At 38.2% G+C, this 21,013-nt stretch overlaps 1 protein-coding gene across 1 annotated transcript in view; it reads right to left on the bottom strand.

Moving 5' to 3' along the window:
• Positions 1–1,395: 1,395 nt before the first annotated feature.
• LOC120537410 (intestinal-type alkaline phosphatase-like) overlaps positions 1,396–21,013 on the bottom strand; it is a 36,215-nt gene continuing 16,597 nt past the window's right edge. The window contains exons 2-11 of the mRNA XM_039766333.1: positions 19,060–19,176; positions 18,284–18,399; positions 16,610–16,784; positions 13,327–13,499; positions 9,574–9,708; positions 8,656–8,725; positions 7,786–7,920; positions 5,432–5,623; positions 4,424–4,540; positions 1,396–2,736 (exon numbers count right to left, since the gene is read on the bottom strand). Of these exons, the coding sequence (XP_039622267.1) occupies positions 2,465–2,736; positions 4,424–4,540; positions 5,432–5,623; positions 7,786–7,920; positions 8,656–8,725; positions 9,574–9,708; positions 13,327–13,499; positions 16,610–16,784; positions 18,284–18,399; positions 19,060–19,176 (1,502 nt within the window). The 3' untranslated portion in view covers positions 1,396–2,464. The remainder of the gene's footprint in view (positions 2,737–4,423; positions 4,541–5,431; positions 5,624–7,785; positions 7,921–8,655; positions 8,726–9,573; positions 9,709–13,326; positions 13,500–16,609; positions 16,785–18,283; positions 18,400–19,059; positions 19,177–21,013) is intronic.

Raw genomic sequence — 21,013 nt, 5'->3', positions numbered from 1 at the left:
GTGAACCTGTCAATATCTAAATCCAGACAGTATATATATATATATATATATATATATATATATATATATATATGTGGCAAGCAGCTGGGGGTGGATTCCAGCTGGGACGCCCAGGAGGACCGGAGGAGGGCTTGTGCCTCCTCCAGACCACGAGGGGGCGACCGCCCTGGTTGTGTTGGAGGCCACGGGTAGAGGGCTTGGAAGCCCAACCCTGTAGGGGCCCATGGCTACCGCCAGGCGGCGCTCTGGTGCCTGAAGAACCCTGGACCTCAGCACTTCCGCCACACCCGGAAGTGCTGGGGGGAAGAGGAGCAGGGACACTCGGGGGGCTTCTGGGTGCGCAGCCATCACTTCCGCCACACGGGGGTGTGTCGGCAGAAGATTGCTGGGAAGCAGCTGGAGCCCATCCGGGTTGCTATATAAGGGGCTGCCTCCCTTCATTCATCTGCAAGAGTCGGGTGGACGTGGACGGAGAGAGGAGTGGAGGCGGCCAGAAGGAAGGCATCAGTGACTGTGAGGCCTGGACTTTGGGGGATCGGTGCTGGAGGTACTGGGTTGTGCACTATTGACTCTCTGTAAATATTGTATATAATCAACGTGTGTTTGGTGAGAAAACGATGTCTGCCTGTCTGTGTCCGGGTCCAGTCCCACAATATATGCAATCAAGAAGGCCACATTTAACAGGAAGAGAGGTCATTTAGCACAATGTGTGTAGTGCAAGTCAATGAATGTTATGCTTAAACCTTATAACATACTTGTAAAGCTTCATTGGAGTATACTATGTACAGTTTTGGTCTCCATATTATAATAAGGACATAGCAATGGTACAGAAAAACTGAAAAACGAGTGACTAGGCCTATTCCAGAACTGAGATACATGAGCTCTGAGTTAAACTGAAGGAATTGAGCCTTTCAGTCTATGAAGACAAAAAATATGAGGTGACGTGATTGAAATGTTTAGAACTATGAAGAGAATTAGTAGAGCTGTACCTTTAAAAAAGAAAATTTCATACAATCATTAAAGTTTTTCTTCACTCACAGAACCATACACACAAGCAATAAAGTATCAAGTAGTGTGGTACAGAGCAGAACTTTAGGGACCTTCAAATTTCACCTTGGTGTTCTTTTGGAATATTAGGTGGATAGGATTGGCAAATTTAGTAGGGGTGAATGGCTAATTCCTGTAAAAAATGTTCTAATGTTGTAGTCACAGAATGGTGTGGCAATTGCTCAGATGGTAAGACTGGAATGCTGTTCAGACATTTAAGTTTAAACTGTTTTCATTTTGGTTACACATTGGACAGTGGGAGGGAATCCTCTTCATTTATGCACTGAAGTGCCATTGAGGAACTGTGAGGATATAAACTGTGTAGAAAATAGAAATTAAACAGCAGAATGTTTTTAGTAGCACCACTCCTTTTATTGTAAAACTGGGGCAAAATTTACATTTATAATGCAGGTTTTGCTTTATGATCATGAATTATTAACTGTTCTCCCAGTTTACAAAGTGCTGCCTCACTTGAACAGATAATAGAAAGCTGACTTCTTAAAGCTTTCAGGCTATCAAACCAACCATGCAGACACTTGGAGGACAGAAGTGCTGGCAAAAGTGATGATCCAGATTATATACTATCTCTGAGACTTTACCACTGAGGAATGAAAATTCTTTGATTAACAATAAATAAGAATTAGATGTGTTAAGGAAAATAAGAGGAAAAAAATGCATTGAGTTTTGCTGATATCCTGATGCTCACTCTGCATGTGCAGCATGCCACTGAGTTCTATCTATTTGGTGCTATCAATGACAGGGTTGTAGCAAGCTAGTCCATCTGAAGAAGGCAACAAAGTGTAAATGACATGCAGGGTCGTCACAGTACACACTTAGACTTGGGAATCTTTGGGAACCTTTGGAGTGTGGGATCAAACTGGACCATCTGGAGAAAGCCAATGCAGAAGATCTACCAACTCCACACCAGAAGGTGATACCAGGTTTACACTAAACTGTACATCTCTATCTGTCAGTTTATGGAGAAGTAGATCCATTCTTTGCAGGTAATTAAGAAAAGCATTTAAGAGACAGTCTAATTCTCTGTATTTGCATATGTGGAGAAATAAAAATGCACGAAGAGTGAACATTTAGTTGTATGCATCACTAGAAGATAAACATACAAAAGAAATATTTCCAAACAGTTTCTAATGAAATTTGCTAAAATGGAAGGTTGCAGGTGGGGCAGCTTTTGCATTCTTTGAAGTAGAAATGAGGTTTTGAGGAAACTGGAATAGGCAAATGGAGAACATAAAAGGGTAATATGGCTGCAGGTATAGTAGGGCAGTATCAGTTGCACCAGTTAAATTTGTTCAGCCATTTTTGAATGAATACAGCAGTTTTCAGTTGTTGTTTACAGTATTGTATACAGTATTAACAGTTTGTTGTAGACACTCCAAAGTAGCCTTGAGTAATCCATTTAGACATTTACAAGAATAAGCAACATGGACAGCACAGAGAGGTTGAAGTAGCTGGGCCCAATTGTTGAGGCACCTCCAGCAGAATCAAGCTGACAGTCAGTGTAAGGATCGATGCAAGCAGCATAAGCCATGACATGAGGTATATAGCTCTGCTCCTGGACACCGTGGAAAAGGTGAGCCATAGGCCCTTTGGCAAAAATAGCCACATCTTCTCCTCCATGAGTTTCTGAATCTAAAGGAACCGCAGCTTGTTGTGTGTAGTCTTTATTCTCTGAAAGAAACAAAAAGGCTGTAGTAGACCATAGTGCACAATTTCATTATGAAACAGATTATTATAAAGTTAAACGCAAGTGAATTGCAGAAGATAAGACAGTGGACTTTAAACCCCAAGGCTGCCAGGTTCAGTCATTCCCTTCCAACTCGCTGAGCAAGTCACTTAACCCTAAAATCTGTTATTTTAATTGTAAAAATCTGTTTAAACCATTGGACTGTATGCTAAAACTTGTGTGTCACTCTGTATAGAGGCATCAGGCATGTACTTCAAAATAACAACATCCCGGTGATAGTATGGCCAGAACCAACCCTGTGTTAGGCAAGCAGGTGTTATTAAGGGACCAATGCTGGGCTGCACTAGCCTTGAATTTAAATCGGCACTGGCAGAATGAACTGCTGTCAGTATACCAGGATGCAACAGGGAGTTCAAAGTTCCACTGCAATGTCTGAACTCAACTGAGTTGTTGGGGTCAACCACCTTTGTAGACTCCTGTCTATGGCATAGAGGGTGCAGGAGCACCAGTGGGTAGACAGAGTAACCTGTTCAAGTACAGCCATTGACCTTTTACCTTGCTAGGTCCCTGGAAGCCATTTTCAGGGTTTTTCCATTGTTTGTGCTTAAAGTCCCATTCACCCAGTAGATTGTTGAGCTTGGAGGTAGGAACTAAGTCTTTGATGCAAGCTCAACTGGTTGGAGATGATAAGAGGCCAGAATGTGGAGAGGAGTAAGTCTTTGATGCAAGCTCAACTGGTTGGAGATGATAAGAGGCCAGAATGTGGAGAGGAGTGTAGTGGAAAATGAGGGGATTGTGCTTACTGGGCATTGTGAGAACTGCCTAATGCTGGAGCATTTAAATGTACAGGTAGACCCTGTGGATCATTTATGGTTTTATGTTGTCCTTTCTGTTCATTCTCTTGTCTTTAATCTTCCCTCCAATAAATTCCTCATACATTTTATACTTTTGCCCTCTATGGGTAATTTTGGGGAGCAGAATGGTGGTACAGTGGTAGTGCTGCTGCCTCACAACTCAAGATACTGGGGTTTAGGTGCTCCCTGCATGGAGCTTGCATGTTCTCCCCATGTCTGTGTGGATTTCCTCCTATCATCCAAACATTTACAGATTAGGTGAAATGGTGTGGGTAAGTTGGCCCCAGTGTGAGTGTTTGCTTTGCGATGGACTGGCACCCTGTGCATGGGTTAAAGATTTGCACATTGTTCCGTATGAACAGGTTAAGAAAAATGGATGGGTCATCTTTGTGTTTAGAGAGCACTCATGCCTGTCCTCCACAGTCCACAGAGTTCTGAGCCTCTCTAGTAATTCTGTCTCACCAGTCTCAGTGCATTTTAGTCTTTGACAATTTCTTCTATGAAATTTGGTTGCTATGACAAGGTCAGACATTTAGTTGAAATTTTAGTGAATAAATGTTAGCCTTCTGTACTTACCTCAATAAATTGTACTGAAATTTCAAACCATTTGTCATATACTCAATGGACTTGTAATGAGCTGCTGTATTTAAAGAATACTGAGAGTGTTATACAGTGAGGTGTTCACGTGGTTTGCACTTGCCATGTTATCATTTCCAGCCTGCATGGCCACATTTGGAGTAAGCCTAAAGTTTGCTAGGCACAATTATTTTACTCAACAATCTTGGACTAGATAGCTGTGATTCAGATGTCAGCCTACCTGCTGTACTGATGTTCACCAGTGGCCGGTTTCCATTTTCCACTGCATATCCCGGGCCATTTCCATATAGAATTGAAGTATAAGGCTTCTTGTCACTAGCATTTTCAGGTGCAAAACCTTAGAAGAGTCAAAGAAGTGCAACTGTAAGATAATTAACGTCAATAAAGAGTGCTGCGCTCAAACAATGCTAAAAAGGTCTAGTAAAAAAGTGCCGGGCTGTATAAGAAGGGAATGTTAGTCAGGATTAAACAGAAACAAGAGAATAAATAATAAAATGAAAGGTAGCTAACGCAAAAATATAAAAATGAAGGAAGCTCCAGACACAGAAGTACCTACAATACAGGATGTAACCTAGGAATGATAGTGGATAAATTGCACTCAGGATGGAAATTAAGCTCAGGTTGCTGGAGCTGGGAGAAAGTATGATTACCTGCTGTTATGCTAGAGAAGAATCGCAAGCAAAATTAAAGGAGAAGAACTAGAAGAAGAGATGTATGAGAGTAATGCTAGAGTCAAAAACTGGGTAGTCAAAATACTTGTCATCAAGGTAATAATGCTAAACTTTCAGAAAAAAATTTCCAGCAGAGTCCTGCAATCTGTAATCTGCCACTGCTGACCTTTTAACCTGTCATATCAGTGACATCAGAAATCATGAGCTTAGAAGACTATGCCCCTGGCAACTGGGAGCTGTATCCTAACAACAAAATGGCATTATAAGTGACACAAAATAATTTCCATAACTTCAAATAAGCACTGAATCTCAAAACTGATGTCAAATATGGATTCCTTATACTTGAAAACACTGTATAGACATCAAACCTCTGTGGGGGGAAAAAAGGGACCTAATACAATTGAATGATTTAAATTTAATAATAATTTCCTAAGAAATATAATAATGAGTACACTAATAATGTCTACTATAGTACAATGCTGCCCGAGTACAAGTGCTATGTTTAACTTTCTCCATTTTAATTTTTATAGGAACAAGCAGAAAGTCAAATTTCTTACCAAAGATTGAATTTCCACGTAATGTGTACCCTCCAAAAGTAAAGACGTGTGAATGGTCAGCAGTAACCACAGACAGAGTGTCCAGATCACTTATCAGCTCAGAGCTTCTCTGAATTGTTCGGTCAAAAATCACAGCCTCAGTCAAGGCATATTTGGCTTTGCCATCATGATGCCCATGGTCGATTCTCCCCCTTAAAGAGGCAATTAACAAATGATCAATGTTGAATTAAATCCAAGACCACATTGTCTTGCTCAGTTTTTTCATGTATCCATTGGTACCAGCATGTGTTATTTAACTATGACTACCTGACTAGCATATGATGTAACAGTCCAGGCAGAGTACAGTACTTTATAAAGTTCCATGTACTTGTTAAAGGTGAGCCAGGAGGATGGGATAAAAATGCAAGGCTCATCCATGGTGGAGGAAAATTATTATTTTTTTTAATCTTAACAGGCTTGCTTTTATTTAACTGCTTATCAGCTACACCTCATACCAAAGTATTTCTCATGAATGTAGACTTTTGTTTGTTGTGGAGACTACATGGCATCTTCAAATAGTGGGAGTTTGTCATGCCAGCTTAAAAGAAGAAAGGAATGATGTGTCACTTAACACTAGACTATTTTTAAAACGGAGTTCAAAATTAGTGAAGAATACAGGGAGTCCTTGGGTTCCAACGTTTTGAGTTTACAACGCTCACTCCCATAAAAACTTTTAAAAAATCGAGACATGACTGTTTTGGCTTATGCCATTAGCGTCGTACTTGTGGGCGAACTAGTTTTGTTGCACGCGGAGGAAGTGTTCCGTTTGTGTGGCTTTGTTTGGCAACTTTGTGGCCCTTATCATGGCTCCTAAACGACGAGTCTTCAGAAGGTAGTGCTTCGAAAAAGAGGAACGCCATCACGATGGAAGTGAAATCAGAAAGAGATCAGAAGGAGTAAAGGTAAGGAATTTTTTTTACACTCATTTTTTGTCATTTTTTCTGTTACTACAGTACAGTATATTTATGTCCTTTTCCTTTTTCTGTGGCTTAGTTGTGTTTTTGTGTTTTAAATTATGAGTTTGCAAATGTGTTAGGACGGGTAAGTGACTTAGGCTAGGGTTTGTTTTCACCAAAATTTGGGTTAAATCACTGTTGTAGGAACGGAACTGTGTTGTAACCTGAGGACCCCCTGTAATTAGTTAGGGTGGGGAACTAGATTATGTAAGAGGATGAGGGGCTGCACCACATGAGAAAAGTGTCAGCTGTTTGAGAGCCAAGAAATGAAACTTTAGCCAACAACGCAAGGTTAAGTCCAAGAAGGTAAGAAACGATTTATTGGCCCAGTTACGTTGTGTGCCATCGCTATGTTATTTTGTAGGCAACAATGTTTTTTGGGCTTTCAGGTTACATTACAGCAGGGATGAAAACCTGGCCCTTGACTTTTTCCCGAAAGGCTCATCACAATCTGCCAGATACCACCCATTCTTGCAACCCCCCCTTCAGTGCATGTAAACCTGACATTTCCAATTGGCTTGTTAGTAGAGTAGTGCTGTATACTGACGGACATAAAAACGTAGTCAGTGCACATGGCTCACTGTGGCCCTGCCTCTCTCTGATACTTCTGCAGCTGCTTTGTCCTCCTGCCTCTCACTGTCTGCACTCCACTGTTTAATGGATGCTGCACTTACCTTTACAAAAAATGAAGAAAGTGTACAAACTTTTATTTTAGGCCTAACTAAACTTTTGTTCACTGCTTGTTAGCTAATGTTAATTCCACTCCACATGTAACTGAAAGCTGGCATCCTTATAAAATAAAGTGTGAAACAGTTTGATTAATGGCAACAGGAAATAAAAACAAAGAGAAGTCTGTTAACTGTGACGTCGTTTTGTTTAACATCAGATTCTACTGTCACCACTGCAGTTGCTGTTTAAAAAAATCATTTAGCACTTCAGTTAATTTGAGTTGGCTTGGCTTTCCTGGCTTGTGCACCATCTTAAGTGATCATAGTAAATGGGTAACTGAGCGGACTCTTCTGCACTTTGGCTGCAGTCAGCCATTCCTCTGGAGTTTATAAGGATTGTATGATTGGGCAGATGCACTGAAAAGGTGGTTTTGACCATCATGTCACAACACCGTGTCTCTTTTACTCACTCAGTAGGTCTCATAGTTTCATCCCTGATAGCACAACCCCCAGAGATGGCAGCTCCTTCTAGCTAATATTGTTTATGGCTTTGTCTGTTTTTGTAACCTCATTGAGTCTCTCTAGTCTCCTACACTGATGATCTTTCATAATCTGGCACTGTATCCGTGCTGATCCATAGCCAGCATAAATATGACTTGAACTCTTGTACAGCCTGAAGCATATGACTTATCTTCCACAAACAGGTAGAATCCTTTGGGGTTCTTGCTCAGGATTCTGATTGCCTTTTCAGTCATTTCAATAAGTGAGGGGTCTGTGGTATTGTCCCGATCAAGCTCATATTTCATATCTCCGGGCTCAAATAGTCCTTAGAAGGAAAAACAGAATTGAAGCAAAATAAATGTCCTTGTTAGAAGAAATTCAAATGCATTTTATCAAAACAACTTAACAAACATTTCATAGATTTTATTGCTGCTATTTGGATTTGAATCTAATTTTGTAGTTATTTTATAAGACACAAGTGTACATAGGTAAATGGTTAGCTCAGGGATTTAGTCAGTCTAGACTGGGGCCTGTCTGCTTGCCCCTCTGAATTTACTGCATTTTGAAAACTTTTGTGTGCACAGGTATTTATAAATAAACATTTTTTTTGTATCATTGGAACAGTGTTAAGCAGCAAAAAGCGCTGAGTGCCCAGAGCAATATACTTGACTACCTGAAAAATAAAGCTAATACAATGAGTAGGCTACCAACAAAGCCCTCCATATTCATGATCTGCTGTTCTTTGTGCAGTATGGGAAAGTTCCATGTGCCTAGTGACACTGATGCTTTCAGAAACCATTTCAATTCTAAAGCTGTTTCCTAACCAGAGTTATGTACATGAAACTGACCAGCAGGACTGTGCTCAGGATTTCGAATGCAGATAATGTGTACCATATAGAAATGCCAAATCATTTCTGAATGACCTGCGATATGATATTTAATAAACAAATGAATATCATCCTCGCCATACCATGTGAACTGGGATTATGTGGTTACCAAGAATTGCACTATATTTCAAAGTCATTATCTTATAAGATGATTAAGCTTTTGTCCTCCTTACCCATCAAATAGTCTGTTGTTTTAACGTCCACTTTGTCAAAATCACTTTTATTCCAAACATATTTTGCACCCTAAAAAAAAAAGACCAACTGATTATTAGCAGGTTCTTTTAATGACATCCCCTCAAGTTATTAACTTGTAAATCTGAGCAGCGTGGTGATACATTTAATAGCAGTTCTGTTTCACATCTATAGGGACCTTAATTTGAATCTTGGCATCTTTGCTGTGTGCCAATGGCAAATTTTTCTCTGTCTCTCTACTGGTGTAGCTGTGGGTACTCCAGTTTTCCATTTCCTCTGACACAGGAATAATTGACATAACTAACATGCTCCTTTATTTGTGAATATGTGTGCGCAGATGAAAATGCCTACAAATAGAATGATATTCCATTGAGGGCTGCTTTTTATGCCTTCCACTCAACGCTAGCTATGGCCCACATGGCCCTGAGTTGGATGAGGCAGGATGGATGATGGATAGATATGTGTGTGTATGGGTGTTTATAATTATACCCCATCTAGGGTTGGTACCTGTTGTGTATAACACTGCCAGGATAGGCAGAAGTCTCTTATGTACCAGTAAAGGAAGAAGCAGGTTCAGAAAATGAATGGATGGTTTTTAAATCTGCCCTTCTATAATTATGCTAAGATGAGTCAGAGGAAAGGGGATTTGAAGGATCTGGCATTGCTTATGAGATAGATCGTCTAGTTTGGCTGAATGAGCTTTTCAACCTACATAGGCTGCTATTGCATGGTTTTCCTTTTTTTCTGTAGCAGAAAGACAAAACTAAAGCACATGACCAATTAGTTGTATTATGACTATCACAGCACACAATATAAAAACTTTTTTTGAAGAAAACCTGTTGGCACTTCTCAGCCACTAAATGGCTGGAAAGTTTAGGCAGTGATGAAGAGGCCCATACTTGTCTTTGTTTCAGCCACTCCTCTATGAGGTTTCTGCCATCTAATCGGGTTCCAGATTGAGAAGAATCTTTGTCATATTCAGGATCCTTTGTGCCATTTGGTGTCATGTATTTCCTTCCTCCACCCAGGATTACCTACAAGGTATTTTCAAAGCACAGTACTATTAGCGCACATTAACAGGAACAGAAGATAAACGGTTAAACTTTTCAGCCAGGCTGATGCCATTAAGAGGAGCACAAAGCCTGATGAAGAAACTGGCATAAGAGGAGAAGGCAAGGCAGGCAAGGACAGGAGAGAAATAACTACCTAGAGAGTGTGATTGTAATCAATGAGAGAGCAAAGCGATCAACATTATGTTTTTTTTAAGGTTAAAGTGTATGGGAAATTAATTGTTAACAAACGAACAACTAGAAAAAAAAAAAGATGAATGTACAACAATGAAAGTTCAGGAGCACCTCTGAGTTTGCCCAGCTCTTTGCTTTCAAATCCTTTTTCTTGGTCAGCATTCAGCGTCACCTCTGTAACCTGCTCTTGGTCTTTATTTTGTCTGCATTTCCTCTTCAACTAAAGCTTGTCACTGTTTCTATTTGAAAGTATTATAACTATTTTAAAATAGAAAGAAGATTTGTAAAGAAAGAGTTTCTACACAAAAGCTTTTATTGTTAGGAGCGCAGATCAACTTGAATGTTTGGTGTTTTCCAGATCTGTGAGATAAGAGTATTAGTGAGCAGGCAACTGGAAGACCTGGGTTACTTTTTCTTGTTTAAACTAGTTATAGTGTAAAAAGAAACAGCTGTTATTTAGAAACTTGCAAACAAGTTTAACTGGAGGCCATACACTTTAAGAAAACATTAATAAACCATAAAATAAAGGTAATGTACAAGAAAGCTAAGAAAATTTGCATGTAAAGAAAGATATTTTTATACTTCATGAACATACGTGAAGAATATTTAACAACGTGGACAATTCCACAAAAGATTTTCAAAATAATTAGGTTTACTTTTGACTCTGAACAGAAAAACATTTAAATTTAGGCACTCACTAAGTGGAATGCAGCCTTATAATGGACAGTGCTAACAAGTAAGTTGCACCCATCCATCTTTCATTTCCACTTTTTCCAACTAGAGGTCATCAATTGTTGGTGCCTATATTGGCACCACTGCATACAAAGCATAAAACAACCCCAAACGGGGTGCCAGTCCATCACTAGTACACTCACACACCATCATCTTCTCAAAGCCAGTTTAAAATTACCAGTTATCTTACCCAGTTGTCTTTGGGACACCAAAAAGACAGTTAGGCATTATATAAAATAATGATTTTCATAATGTTAAAATGTCATAAAAAATAAAAACACAAAGGCTCCAAAAATCTGTGGATAAAAACACTAAGGTTGAGGTTTGTTATGCATAGTGCCCTTCATCATGAGCATTATTAAGGAGTATAGTGCAAAGAATCAAGAATCATTTTACAGTCAGTTTTTACATACTGACTTTCATAATGATCACAATGCCAAAGTCTTGACAAGCAATCATGATTCATATTACAGATAATCTTTGTATAGTGGTGTTTATAAGAAGCATTATGAAAAAGCAGTGTGCAAACAATCAGGTGATTAACATTTTACTAAGCATTATTCTCCAAAGATGCCTGTGCAATGGGCCAATGATGTTTAGTTAAAGAGCAAGCGCCATTTTCTTAGTTCTGTAAAATTCATGAATATTCTACTAGATGACAATGCATATCTATGGGAGGTTCATATAACCCATGTAAGTAGAATTGTATTGGTATATTCTTGCCATTTCTAACAGCTTTGAGTAAACATTATAATTCAGTTAGTGACCAGCCTTGCCTTGTGTAAGGTATAGAGGCATACGGTTTTTAACCGTGTTAGTGCTCATGACCGTGCTTGATGGCCTTTAGAATGTGTGAAGTAACACATAAAGAAACCTTGCTTATTTAAGTACTACAGTATACTGTACGCTTAAGATGTACAGAAGAAGAAATTAAGAACCTTTAAGTATAGATAAAAGACGTAAAGAACTTTTAAGTACAGAAATAACTAAAGTTTCTCAAGAAAAGCTAAGATTATAGAAGATACATTTTTCCCTTTTTTTTGCCTTTTATTCTACGTGTGTACCAAATTTTTCTTTTATTCTTGTGTGGATTATTTGCTTTTAATTTTCACTAAATATTTTTAAAACAAACTTCTGGACTGTGAGATTTCTTTTGACATGCGTTTTACCCGTGCCTGTCTTCGCCTTACGCTCCGGCGGCTACAGGTCAATATCTTGTTTAACCTCTCCTGATCTAAGCCTAAAAATACCTGTCTGGGCATTCCTTCATATATTTGCCTGTACAGTGATTTTTCACATATAATTAGGAGCTTAAAGTCATCTTCTTCAGTATAAATGCATCTTTCCACTTATGCTGGCAATAAATATTTCACTATCACTAGAAAACTGCATGCTGAGAGAAGAAAAATGCAAAGACATTTTTTTTGTTTACATTTTCACTGTAAAAACAATGAGAACATGCAGAATGAAAAAAATAGTACCTTAGAAAAGGTACTGTAAGGCTCTATTAGATTGTTTAAAAGACAATGCCCAATTTTTGTAGCTCCCTGCCTTGGTGTTTTTGTGTTTTCTGCTCCCAGGTCAGATACTTGTATTTGACTGTAAAACAATGATAGATTACACTGTCATAAAATGCTTTATGTCCTCTGATTGAGCAATAATTTCAGCTTTCAAAATAATATGTACCCATTTGATTTATGATAAATTCTGATTAAAATAAAACATTTACAGTACAGCAACTGTTTATATGGAGAAGCCTTAGATCTGATAGGGTTGAATATTTTGATAAATTGATTTGATAGAATTTCTTATTTCAAATAAAGCAAAGAACTAAAAAGAAGTTAAAACAGCAGCTACATAAACCAATACGGGTCCATGTACTTTATGGACAGCCAATTAATTAGAAAAGCAACATTTGCCAGATATTTCATTGCGTATAGCAGGAAAACATCTTAAGAAGACTCTTGATGAAGCCATAAGTCCACACCAGAGGCTTATTATTCTTCTTATGAACTTAATGTGAGAGTAAATGACAGATTACTAAAAATGGCTCCATTATTATTTTCAGGTTTACCGTTTCACATGAATTTTCACTGCTTATGATTTCATTAAAGAAAATTCAAATTTCTGCAAGATACCAGTAATAACCGAGTAGCTGATTATCTCAAATCATGTATAAAATAATGTCTTTTTTTTCCTAATTCTACTTATACTTTGTAAAGTGTATTGAGGTGGTGTGCTCTGTAGAGCGTGTCATATAAAATTACTAAGGATGGACCGATTAAGCCTAGAGAATCAAAAGCTTTTAGGCCTGCTCCCCACATTGGATTTATATTTGATGTCTTTTATACCCCTCCAAAGCCCCATCATGCCTTAGGCTCTTTATTTATAGAGTACAGTATGCCAGATCTGCAGACAACAGATAATGCAGGCCATTAATTTTAATTTTCATATTCTGTTCAATACCTAGAGTATATAACAAACTGTCACTGAACTAATAAAGTCCCACTTGACTAACAAACTAAAAGCCTCATGGTTGGTCTCAAAAGATAGGCTGCTAACACGAAGACAACATCACTGCATCTGGCTGACCCCCTATAGTTCATATTAGTCAAGTGAACATTCAAACAGCAGGCCGTCCTGTTTTTCTTCAGTAGCAGCTCTCATGGTACTCACATTAATGTCGGTGTTATTGATGAGCTGGAAAGCAATGTCCTTGCAGCCAGCATTCAGTTCTGAGGCAGGCATGTCTGCATCACTGTACCAGTCTCTGTTGACAATATGGGCATAGGCAGCTCCTGGAGAGGCATGTTGAACACGTGTCGTGGTCACAATGCCAACAGATTTACCTTTTGAAAAAGGAAAACAACGGTCCATCATGCCTTATACTTTAATGTTTGTGTTTATAGCCAAACAATTGAAGTCCTGACAATTGCTGTTTTAATGATTGTTGAGAACTTAGGAAAAGACTAAATATGAGACCTGTAGATTGTACACAACTGCATTGCACTGAGCAACAGAGAAGTCAAACATTCTAGGAAAAATGCCTTCCTATTATGTTTGTAGTGAGAAACTAATTTCACACAAATGAATCCTCACATTTGTCATTCTGTAATAAGGCTCATAAAAAGTAAAACTAGGTCACTACAATCAAAACATGGAGAATTTATAATATCACAGAGATAACCCAGACTGCCATCCCATGTAGTATAAGGTCACTTTTTAACTTTCCAATCCAACCACAAAATAGAAAGTAAAAAAAAGTATGGTATATTACATAGATAAACTGTGCACATATACATTGCAATTTATGTATATATAATGACACATTAAATACACTGAGGGCACATTTTATACCTAAGCTCTAAAGATGATTAAACGCCGACTTGGCTTTGTGATTATACAGTTTCCTTGTTCCCAAAAGATCCAAAGAGAAACTCTTCACCATTGCAATGTCAGGACAATATTATTGGGTTCACAGACATCAGTGCCTCCGATCCTCATGTCTTCCAGGAACTACACCTGTGCTGCTGTCAGATTTCTTTAGAAAATTTTAAAGCTATTCATATTGCCTCGTCCAAGGGAATGAGTCCAATGGAGGAAGGTTTAGTTAAGAAAATAATCCGGACTTTAACCCCAACAAAACACAAACAATAAGCCAACTCCTTTACCAGATATCCTTTTGTAAAGTTTCCTGTCTCAAGGGTCGGCTGCAGCAGTCCAAACCATCGCAATAAAGAATGTAAACCTTACATAAACATTAAAACTCATTCATTACACATACACTGTGGATGTACACATGTAAGTAACACTGATAACTGTAAGATGTGACTTTCTTATGCTGTCACAAGGAGGTCGTCTCACATACAGTGGTGATATGAATCTTCATTTCAGTTAATAGGTTCTCCTTGTCCGCCCACAAAACAGTAAAGGCTTGTGTTGTCCTGCTTTCCACTATCAGTATGGAGAACAGAATGTTGCCTTCCCACACCATATCCAAAGCAAGAATGAGGGCTTAGTAAAGGTAAAGACAATGACTGTTTGAGTCAAAACAGATAGTGGCCATCACTTTCTTTTCAGAGAAAAATTAAAGAAAGAAATAAGTGCACAACCTGGAAGATTTTGAAAGCTAGCCTGTATCAGTAAATGAATGTCCTGAGCTGCTGGGCAACTGGACTGTAAGAATTTTCTAATGCTTATGATGAAGTAATGCAAAAACATACAGTAAGTCATGTTCAGTGAGCTCCTTTCTTACAAGGTAAAAATCACAATATTTCATACATTTATTGTGTTTGTATTTATCAGTGCCATTGTTTTAATTGTTGGTACCTAACTGGAGACTTTCTTGTTTACTTTACTACTTGCAAAAGGGACAGAAAGTGCACAGTGAATGTCCCAAAACTCTAAAAATGGAGTTGCCTATAATGAAAGACAAATATGTATTAAAGAATTTAAGAAATAAGTAAAGATGACAGCTTAATTTTTGTAAGTACCTATCTTAAACTTTTCAAAATGTTATTTAGACATTACAGTACTTGTATATTTCCTTTATAATTTTGATCCTTTATGGTGCAGTGGTGCCTCACAGCTCCAGAGACCGCTGTTTGAATCTTTGTGCCCAAGTGATGGTTTGTATGGAGTTTGCTCATTCTCTTTGTGTCCATTTGGGCTTTAAATCCTACATTGTGGAGATTTGTGTGTAACGGAGTTGATGATTCTAAATTTTGCCCGGTGTTAGTAGATGAGTGAGTATATCCTGTGATGGATGAACTGAGGTTCTGTCTGTCCAGGTTTCCTGCTTTAATAGGCCCCTAGTACCAACTGAGTTTGCAGTGGATTAACAGGGTTGATAATGGAGAGAGGAAATTATACCAGATTACTAGTTTGTTCTCATTTCCCAGGATTTTAGTTGAAAAGCTACATTTATGGTAGAGATGCTCCTAACCCTCAGAAGCGCTGATTTTAAATAAATGAATAAAACAGATCTCTATGTTAGGGCTAGATGGAAGAAGTCATTTGGGTTGAGCATACAGTATAGTACAAAGACTCCTGGCATGTTTGAATGGTGCGCCATATTGATCTGAACACCATCCATCAATTTTCCATCCAATTTATTCAGTTCAGGATATCTGGACAGGGTGCCAGGGCACAAATAGCTTCACTCTCTGAGCCCCCTGACTGCCTAGAACAACTGAGTTTAGAGTTGCTAGTAAGTCTAACAAGCACATCTTTTGGATGTAGGAGAAAGTCAAAGTACCACACACACATTTCAAACCATATATATATATATATATATATATATATATATATATGTGGAAGACTGCCGGCTTCGAGGCGGTCCGCACCCCAGGCCGACAGGAGGAGCTCTCCCGACAGCGGGATCATGCCCGAGGTCCAGCAGGGCCTTATGGACTCTGTGGTGTTTATACACAGCCCTGCTGGATACCTTGGCGCCACCAGGAGTCGCTGTAGGGGACTTATGGGCTCTGTTGTGCCTTATGACCGGGAGTACGTCACGGTCACGTGACAGGAAGGTATGGCGTGCTCGGGTTGAAGTAATAGACTGATTGCCCTGACCCGGAAGGAATAAGGAACTGTGGACTGCTGGGACAGGAACACCTCGGTCAGGGGCTATAAAAGGACGCTGCCTCAGTCCAGACACTGAGCTGTGCTGGGTGGGAGAGGAGCAAAGTGTCTGGGCGAGGAGGAGAGGTTATTGTGTGTTTATTATTAGTGGAAAGAGATTTGTGAGGAGTGTGGGAGGTGCTTGGTGCACTGCGAAAAATAATAAAAAGGTCGTGGACTATTACCTGGTGTCAGGAGTCGTACCTGAGGGTTCAAGGGTGCACTACTGCCCCCTACTGCCACAATATATATATATATAAATATATATATATATATATATATATAAATATATATAAAAGAGAGAGAGAGAGAGAAATACGTATTCACACAGTACCTGCTGCCTTGGCTCTGTGAAGCAGAGAGTAGACTTCATTCCCTTTGGTGGTGTTACACTGAAAGCGTCTGGCTGCTGCACTAAGTCCCATGGTTCCGTAGTTTCCCTTTACACCACACAAGTAGGCTGTGGCAGTGCCTGCACTATCAGGCACCTGGTGGTCAACATTATAGGTCTGTCAGAAATAATAAAATTGTTTGGAACATTTTAGTATTCATCAGTGCTCTGTTTTTGTGTAGCAAACCTGGTACTGAAGCAATCAAAAACATTTAGAATAAATGTGTACAGTTCTGTTTTCCTTTTGACATTGTGTAATTTGTTTTGAATAATGGTAAAAAAATGCCAGTTGATTTTATGAATATACCACAAATAACCTAATCTGTCATGATATTGGAAGGACGAACACCTCTTATTACCCATGTGCCTGAGTCAGGCCCAAGTACTGTAATTGTCATCTGCTGACATCGAAGTGCATTATAACACCCAGGTTCTGTTCGTCCATTATATTGAATTTATTGCAGCACATTTCTTAGTATTTACTATCACTAATTGCTTAATGAAACGTTTCTTATTATAGTACAGATTTCCTGTGATTTTATTTCGTTCTTCCTTCCAAAACCTTGGTCACCTTTTCAGTCATTTGCAGTGAAGTGCCAAGTGTATCTGTGGTCACTAGTACATCTCGAAAAAGAAAAAATTCTTTAAGTTGTTTACTAGGGCACCTGAAATATTAGTGTTTATACCAAAACTTGAAATGCCCAACTTTCTGTCATCAGGTTCTTTTTAGTTTACCTTTTTTCCACATTATATCCAAATGCTGACAGCACTGACTGCTGAAGGGGAGCAGTTACTCGATTGCCATACTCACTGGTCTGCTATTTTCTAAGAAATGTTTTATTGAGCAGGGAAGTGCAAATGGCAGTGAAGTAATTTCTCCCTTGTAGCATGTAAAGTTGTTTAGACCTTTGTCTGTACTGCTTATTGCTACTTATAACTTTTTGGGTTCAATTAAGTGACCAAAGTCTAATGAATTGGTTAGAAAATGTCAAAATAACTGCAAGTATTTAAAACAATGGAAAAGAATATCTACTTTTATGAAATGTGTACAAGTATTTCTGGCCAGATAACTACATAGTGAGATCAGTTTAAAGTAAGAATGACACATACTGTAGATTATGGAATTGGTTTGAATAAATACGTGCCATCACAGAGATCTCCCATTTCTGAAGATAATCAGGGAAAGTAAAGGCAGGTATTCACACCAGTAAGTTCACAAGCTAACTTTCAGAAATGGCACCTTTGAAATGCAGTCTATTATGTTGCCATATACGTTGTAGATGACTGGCTTATGCTGTATTCAGAAATCTAAAAGATGTGTATTATCATGTGCCAATAAGTCAACAAAGCTGGCAGCTCATTCAATATGTGTACGTTTGGGCTGGCACTTGACACGCATCTTTATACAAACATGTTGGCGGCTGCTGCACATCTTTGAACAAGATGACCATATGGATTACCAAATAAATATTAACTCCTACTGTGTTCTTGTTTGATTTTAAAGCTCTTCATGAAGGATACTACAATTATTAAATTATAGAAAGACTGTGACAAAATGTATTTAGGGGGGTGATGGACACCATTATTTTTATAGAACACTTTTAAAATCTTTCTGACCTTGGAAAGAGCCACATACGGAAACGTATCCATGGCGAGAATTGTTTCTTCTCCTGGCTGATTGTTGAGTTGCCCTTTGTAGATCCGGGCTGCTGTTACTGTTGGGACTCCCATTCCTGATACATAGAAGATGAAAATTGTAAGATTTAATGAACTATCATTGTTTACCTGCCTGTCTGTCTGCAGCTCTAGGCACCTGCACTGTTGTTGTATCACCTTACATCTCTGATTTATAATTTACAGTAAATAAAAGGCAAGTGAAGTGCTTTACTGTCATAATTAAACGATCCTATGTACTTCACACAAGTATTTATCTAGCCTGGTGTTGTAATTGCATATTTCTGCAGTATTACAAAGACATTAAGCTCACTCAAATCTTTACAGCTTAGATACACTCTCTGTTTTATGATAGTTTGGAAAGCCAAGTTTATTTATCTGAGATATATGTATTTTGAAAGGGCAGAGGGCATGCTAGGGAAATAGACAGATGAAAAGTAATTTTATGTTTCATGCATTTTTAATGATTGCTAATTTGTTTCTGAGTACTCAAAAAGTAATACCCTGTTTTCTGGAAATCATGTAAAAACTCCCTAGTCCAAGTGCTCCAAGCTTCTAGATTCTGTTATTTCATCAAACTAATAAATTGACCCTCTCCCTTATTTTCCAGTATGCAGATCAGAATGAGGGTTTTACGAGTAAAAATTGTTTTCTAGGAAAGGAATCCTCCTTATTTCAACATTCAGAAAAAAATGGCTTTAGTAGTTTTCAGGGCTCACCATCTCCAAGAAACAGGATGAGATTTTTGGCTTGATGGTAATTATGGCTCAGCTCAAGTGCATTTTTCAGAGACTGCTTGGCTTTCACATTCCAGAAGGATGGATCTTGTTCTTCCTCTTTAAAACAAATAATGACAAAAAAAACTATAAATAATAAGATTTAAACTTAGTTCATATTCAATTGAAATGTCATCCCTTTGGGATGAAAATATAATCTTTTGTTGCACATTCCAATGCAATATACAGTATTTTATTGTATACTATAACAACAAAAAAGGCCAAAGAGTTCAATCTGTTTTAATATGATTTATCTACATTTTGTGACAGTAACCCTCATGTATAATGGTTCACATATTAGACAAACCGGATTTGTTAAACTTAAGTGTTTTGTTTTTTTTCCACTTTATAAGCTTCATTACCAAAATGTATTTCACTCCATTACCAAACTAAATACAGCATACTGCTAGTTGGCCATAAAGGGCCACTGGCCTTAAACAATGTCAATGTCAGGTTTTTTTACATTTGTAGGCGCAACAGTAATAGACTCTGTGAAGGATTGGTGTTCCATTCAGTCAAGGCTAGCTTCTGCCTTCCATCAGAAGCTTTGGAGAACAGGCTTGTGCTCTCAAACCATGACCCTGAATTGGATTACACTAGATTTAAGTGGTTTGATATTAAACAGAACAGGAATGAACATTAAACAACAGCAGTCTAGTTGATGCTAGAAAAAAGACCTTCTCTATTAATATCTGAGGTAAGAACTGGAGTTTGATCATCACAACAATTATTCTTCATCAAAACATTCTGTAAATCAACTTTAAATTGAACGCTGGACACACCTTCCCAGACTCAAATTATCTAAATTATATTAGGGATTCGGCCCTAAATGTGAATGATTCCATTTAACGTTGACCTTGCTAGGTCATTTGTTTGGGATTGTCCTAAATTAAAACCATTTGGTGAAGATATTTGTTTATCAGACAGTGCAAGGTCTACAATCAGTCCATATCGTCTTATAGCAGTGTCTGGGATAATGTCAGGAAGGTCTAGACTCTGAGAATAGTGCTAAACTCACTGTGATTTCCTACACTACATTGTTAGCCTATTGGTTGATTTTGCTCATCTGGAAGAATCTTTATGCGCCCTCCATAACTCAAAGAGAACATAATATCTCATATTACCTAAAACTGGTTAAAACCAGATGTTACTCTGGAATAAATCCATGAGGCTGCTGCCAATGTTTCTGATTAACTTGATTCAAGCAATATGTGTAACTGTAAAATAATGGACTTTTAATTATTAATTAGCCCCCATTCTAAGGGTAAAGGTGAAGTTTTAAGGTGTATTTAACATTAGTGACTCTTAACTCCTCACTGTGATTTAAGGAACTGATTACATTTTTATTGGATTAATGTTTTCATTGTTTGTTTGTCCTAATGTATATATCTGCAAATAAATTATTTATAATTACATTATATTTAAAGAAAAACTGAGATTATCTACTGTATGTGAGTTCTAGAGTTTATTTCATAGAGCATTCTTTTCCCTGAACTCCATGCCAAGGTGATTGACATGTCCACAGAAATGGTCAACATGATAACAAAGCGAGTCTGTGGAAGAGATTAAACAAGCGGCCTCACAATTCAGCTTTTTAAGTGCTGTCTCTGATCTCATTTTCCAAAGAAAGAACAGCAAGAGCTGTAGCTACCAGTTTTGAGTAGCTGTTGTATAGTATTACTATATAAGCAGTCATCTTGGTGCCTAGCTGAGATCTTCTGATGTAAAAGAAAATCCCCATTTACGGCATCTTGCTCACTTTAATAATATCTCTGGTCTCTTTCCATGAGCAGCTGCTAACATATCAGACTGAACAGCATGTCTGTCATTGCTCTGTATTCTTATATTCTTTGTCCTAACTTTAATATAAGATTAGCCCAGTAGAACACAAGGGTAG

The sequence above is a fragment of the Polypterus senegalus genome, chromosome 1, assembly GCF_016835505.1.
Source record: "Polypterus senegalus isolate Bchr_013 chromosome 1, ASM1683550v1, whole genome shotgun sequence".
In the NCBI taxonomy this organism is placed as follows: Eukaryota; Metazoa; Chordata; class Cladistia; order Polypteriformes; family Polypteridae; genus Polypterus; species Polypterus senegalus.
The sequence above is the reverse complement of the archived record's forward strand: the minus strand, read 5'-3'. Positions and strand labels throughout refer to the sequence as shown.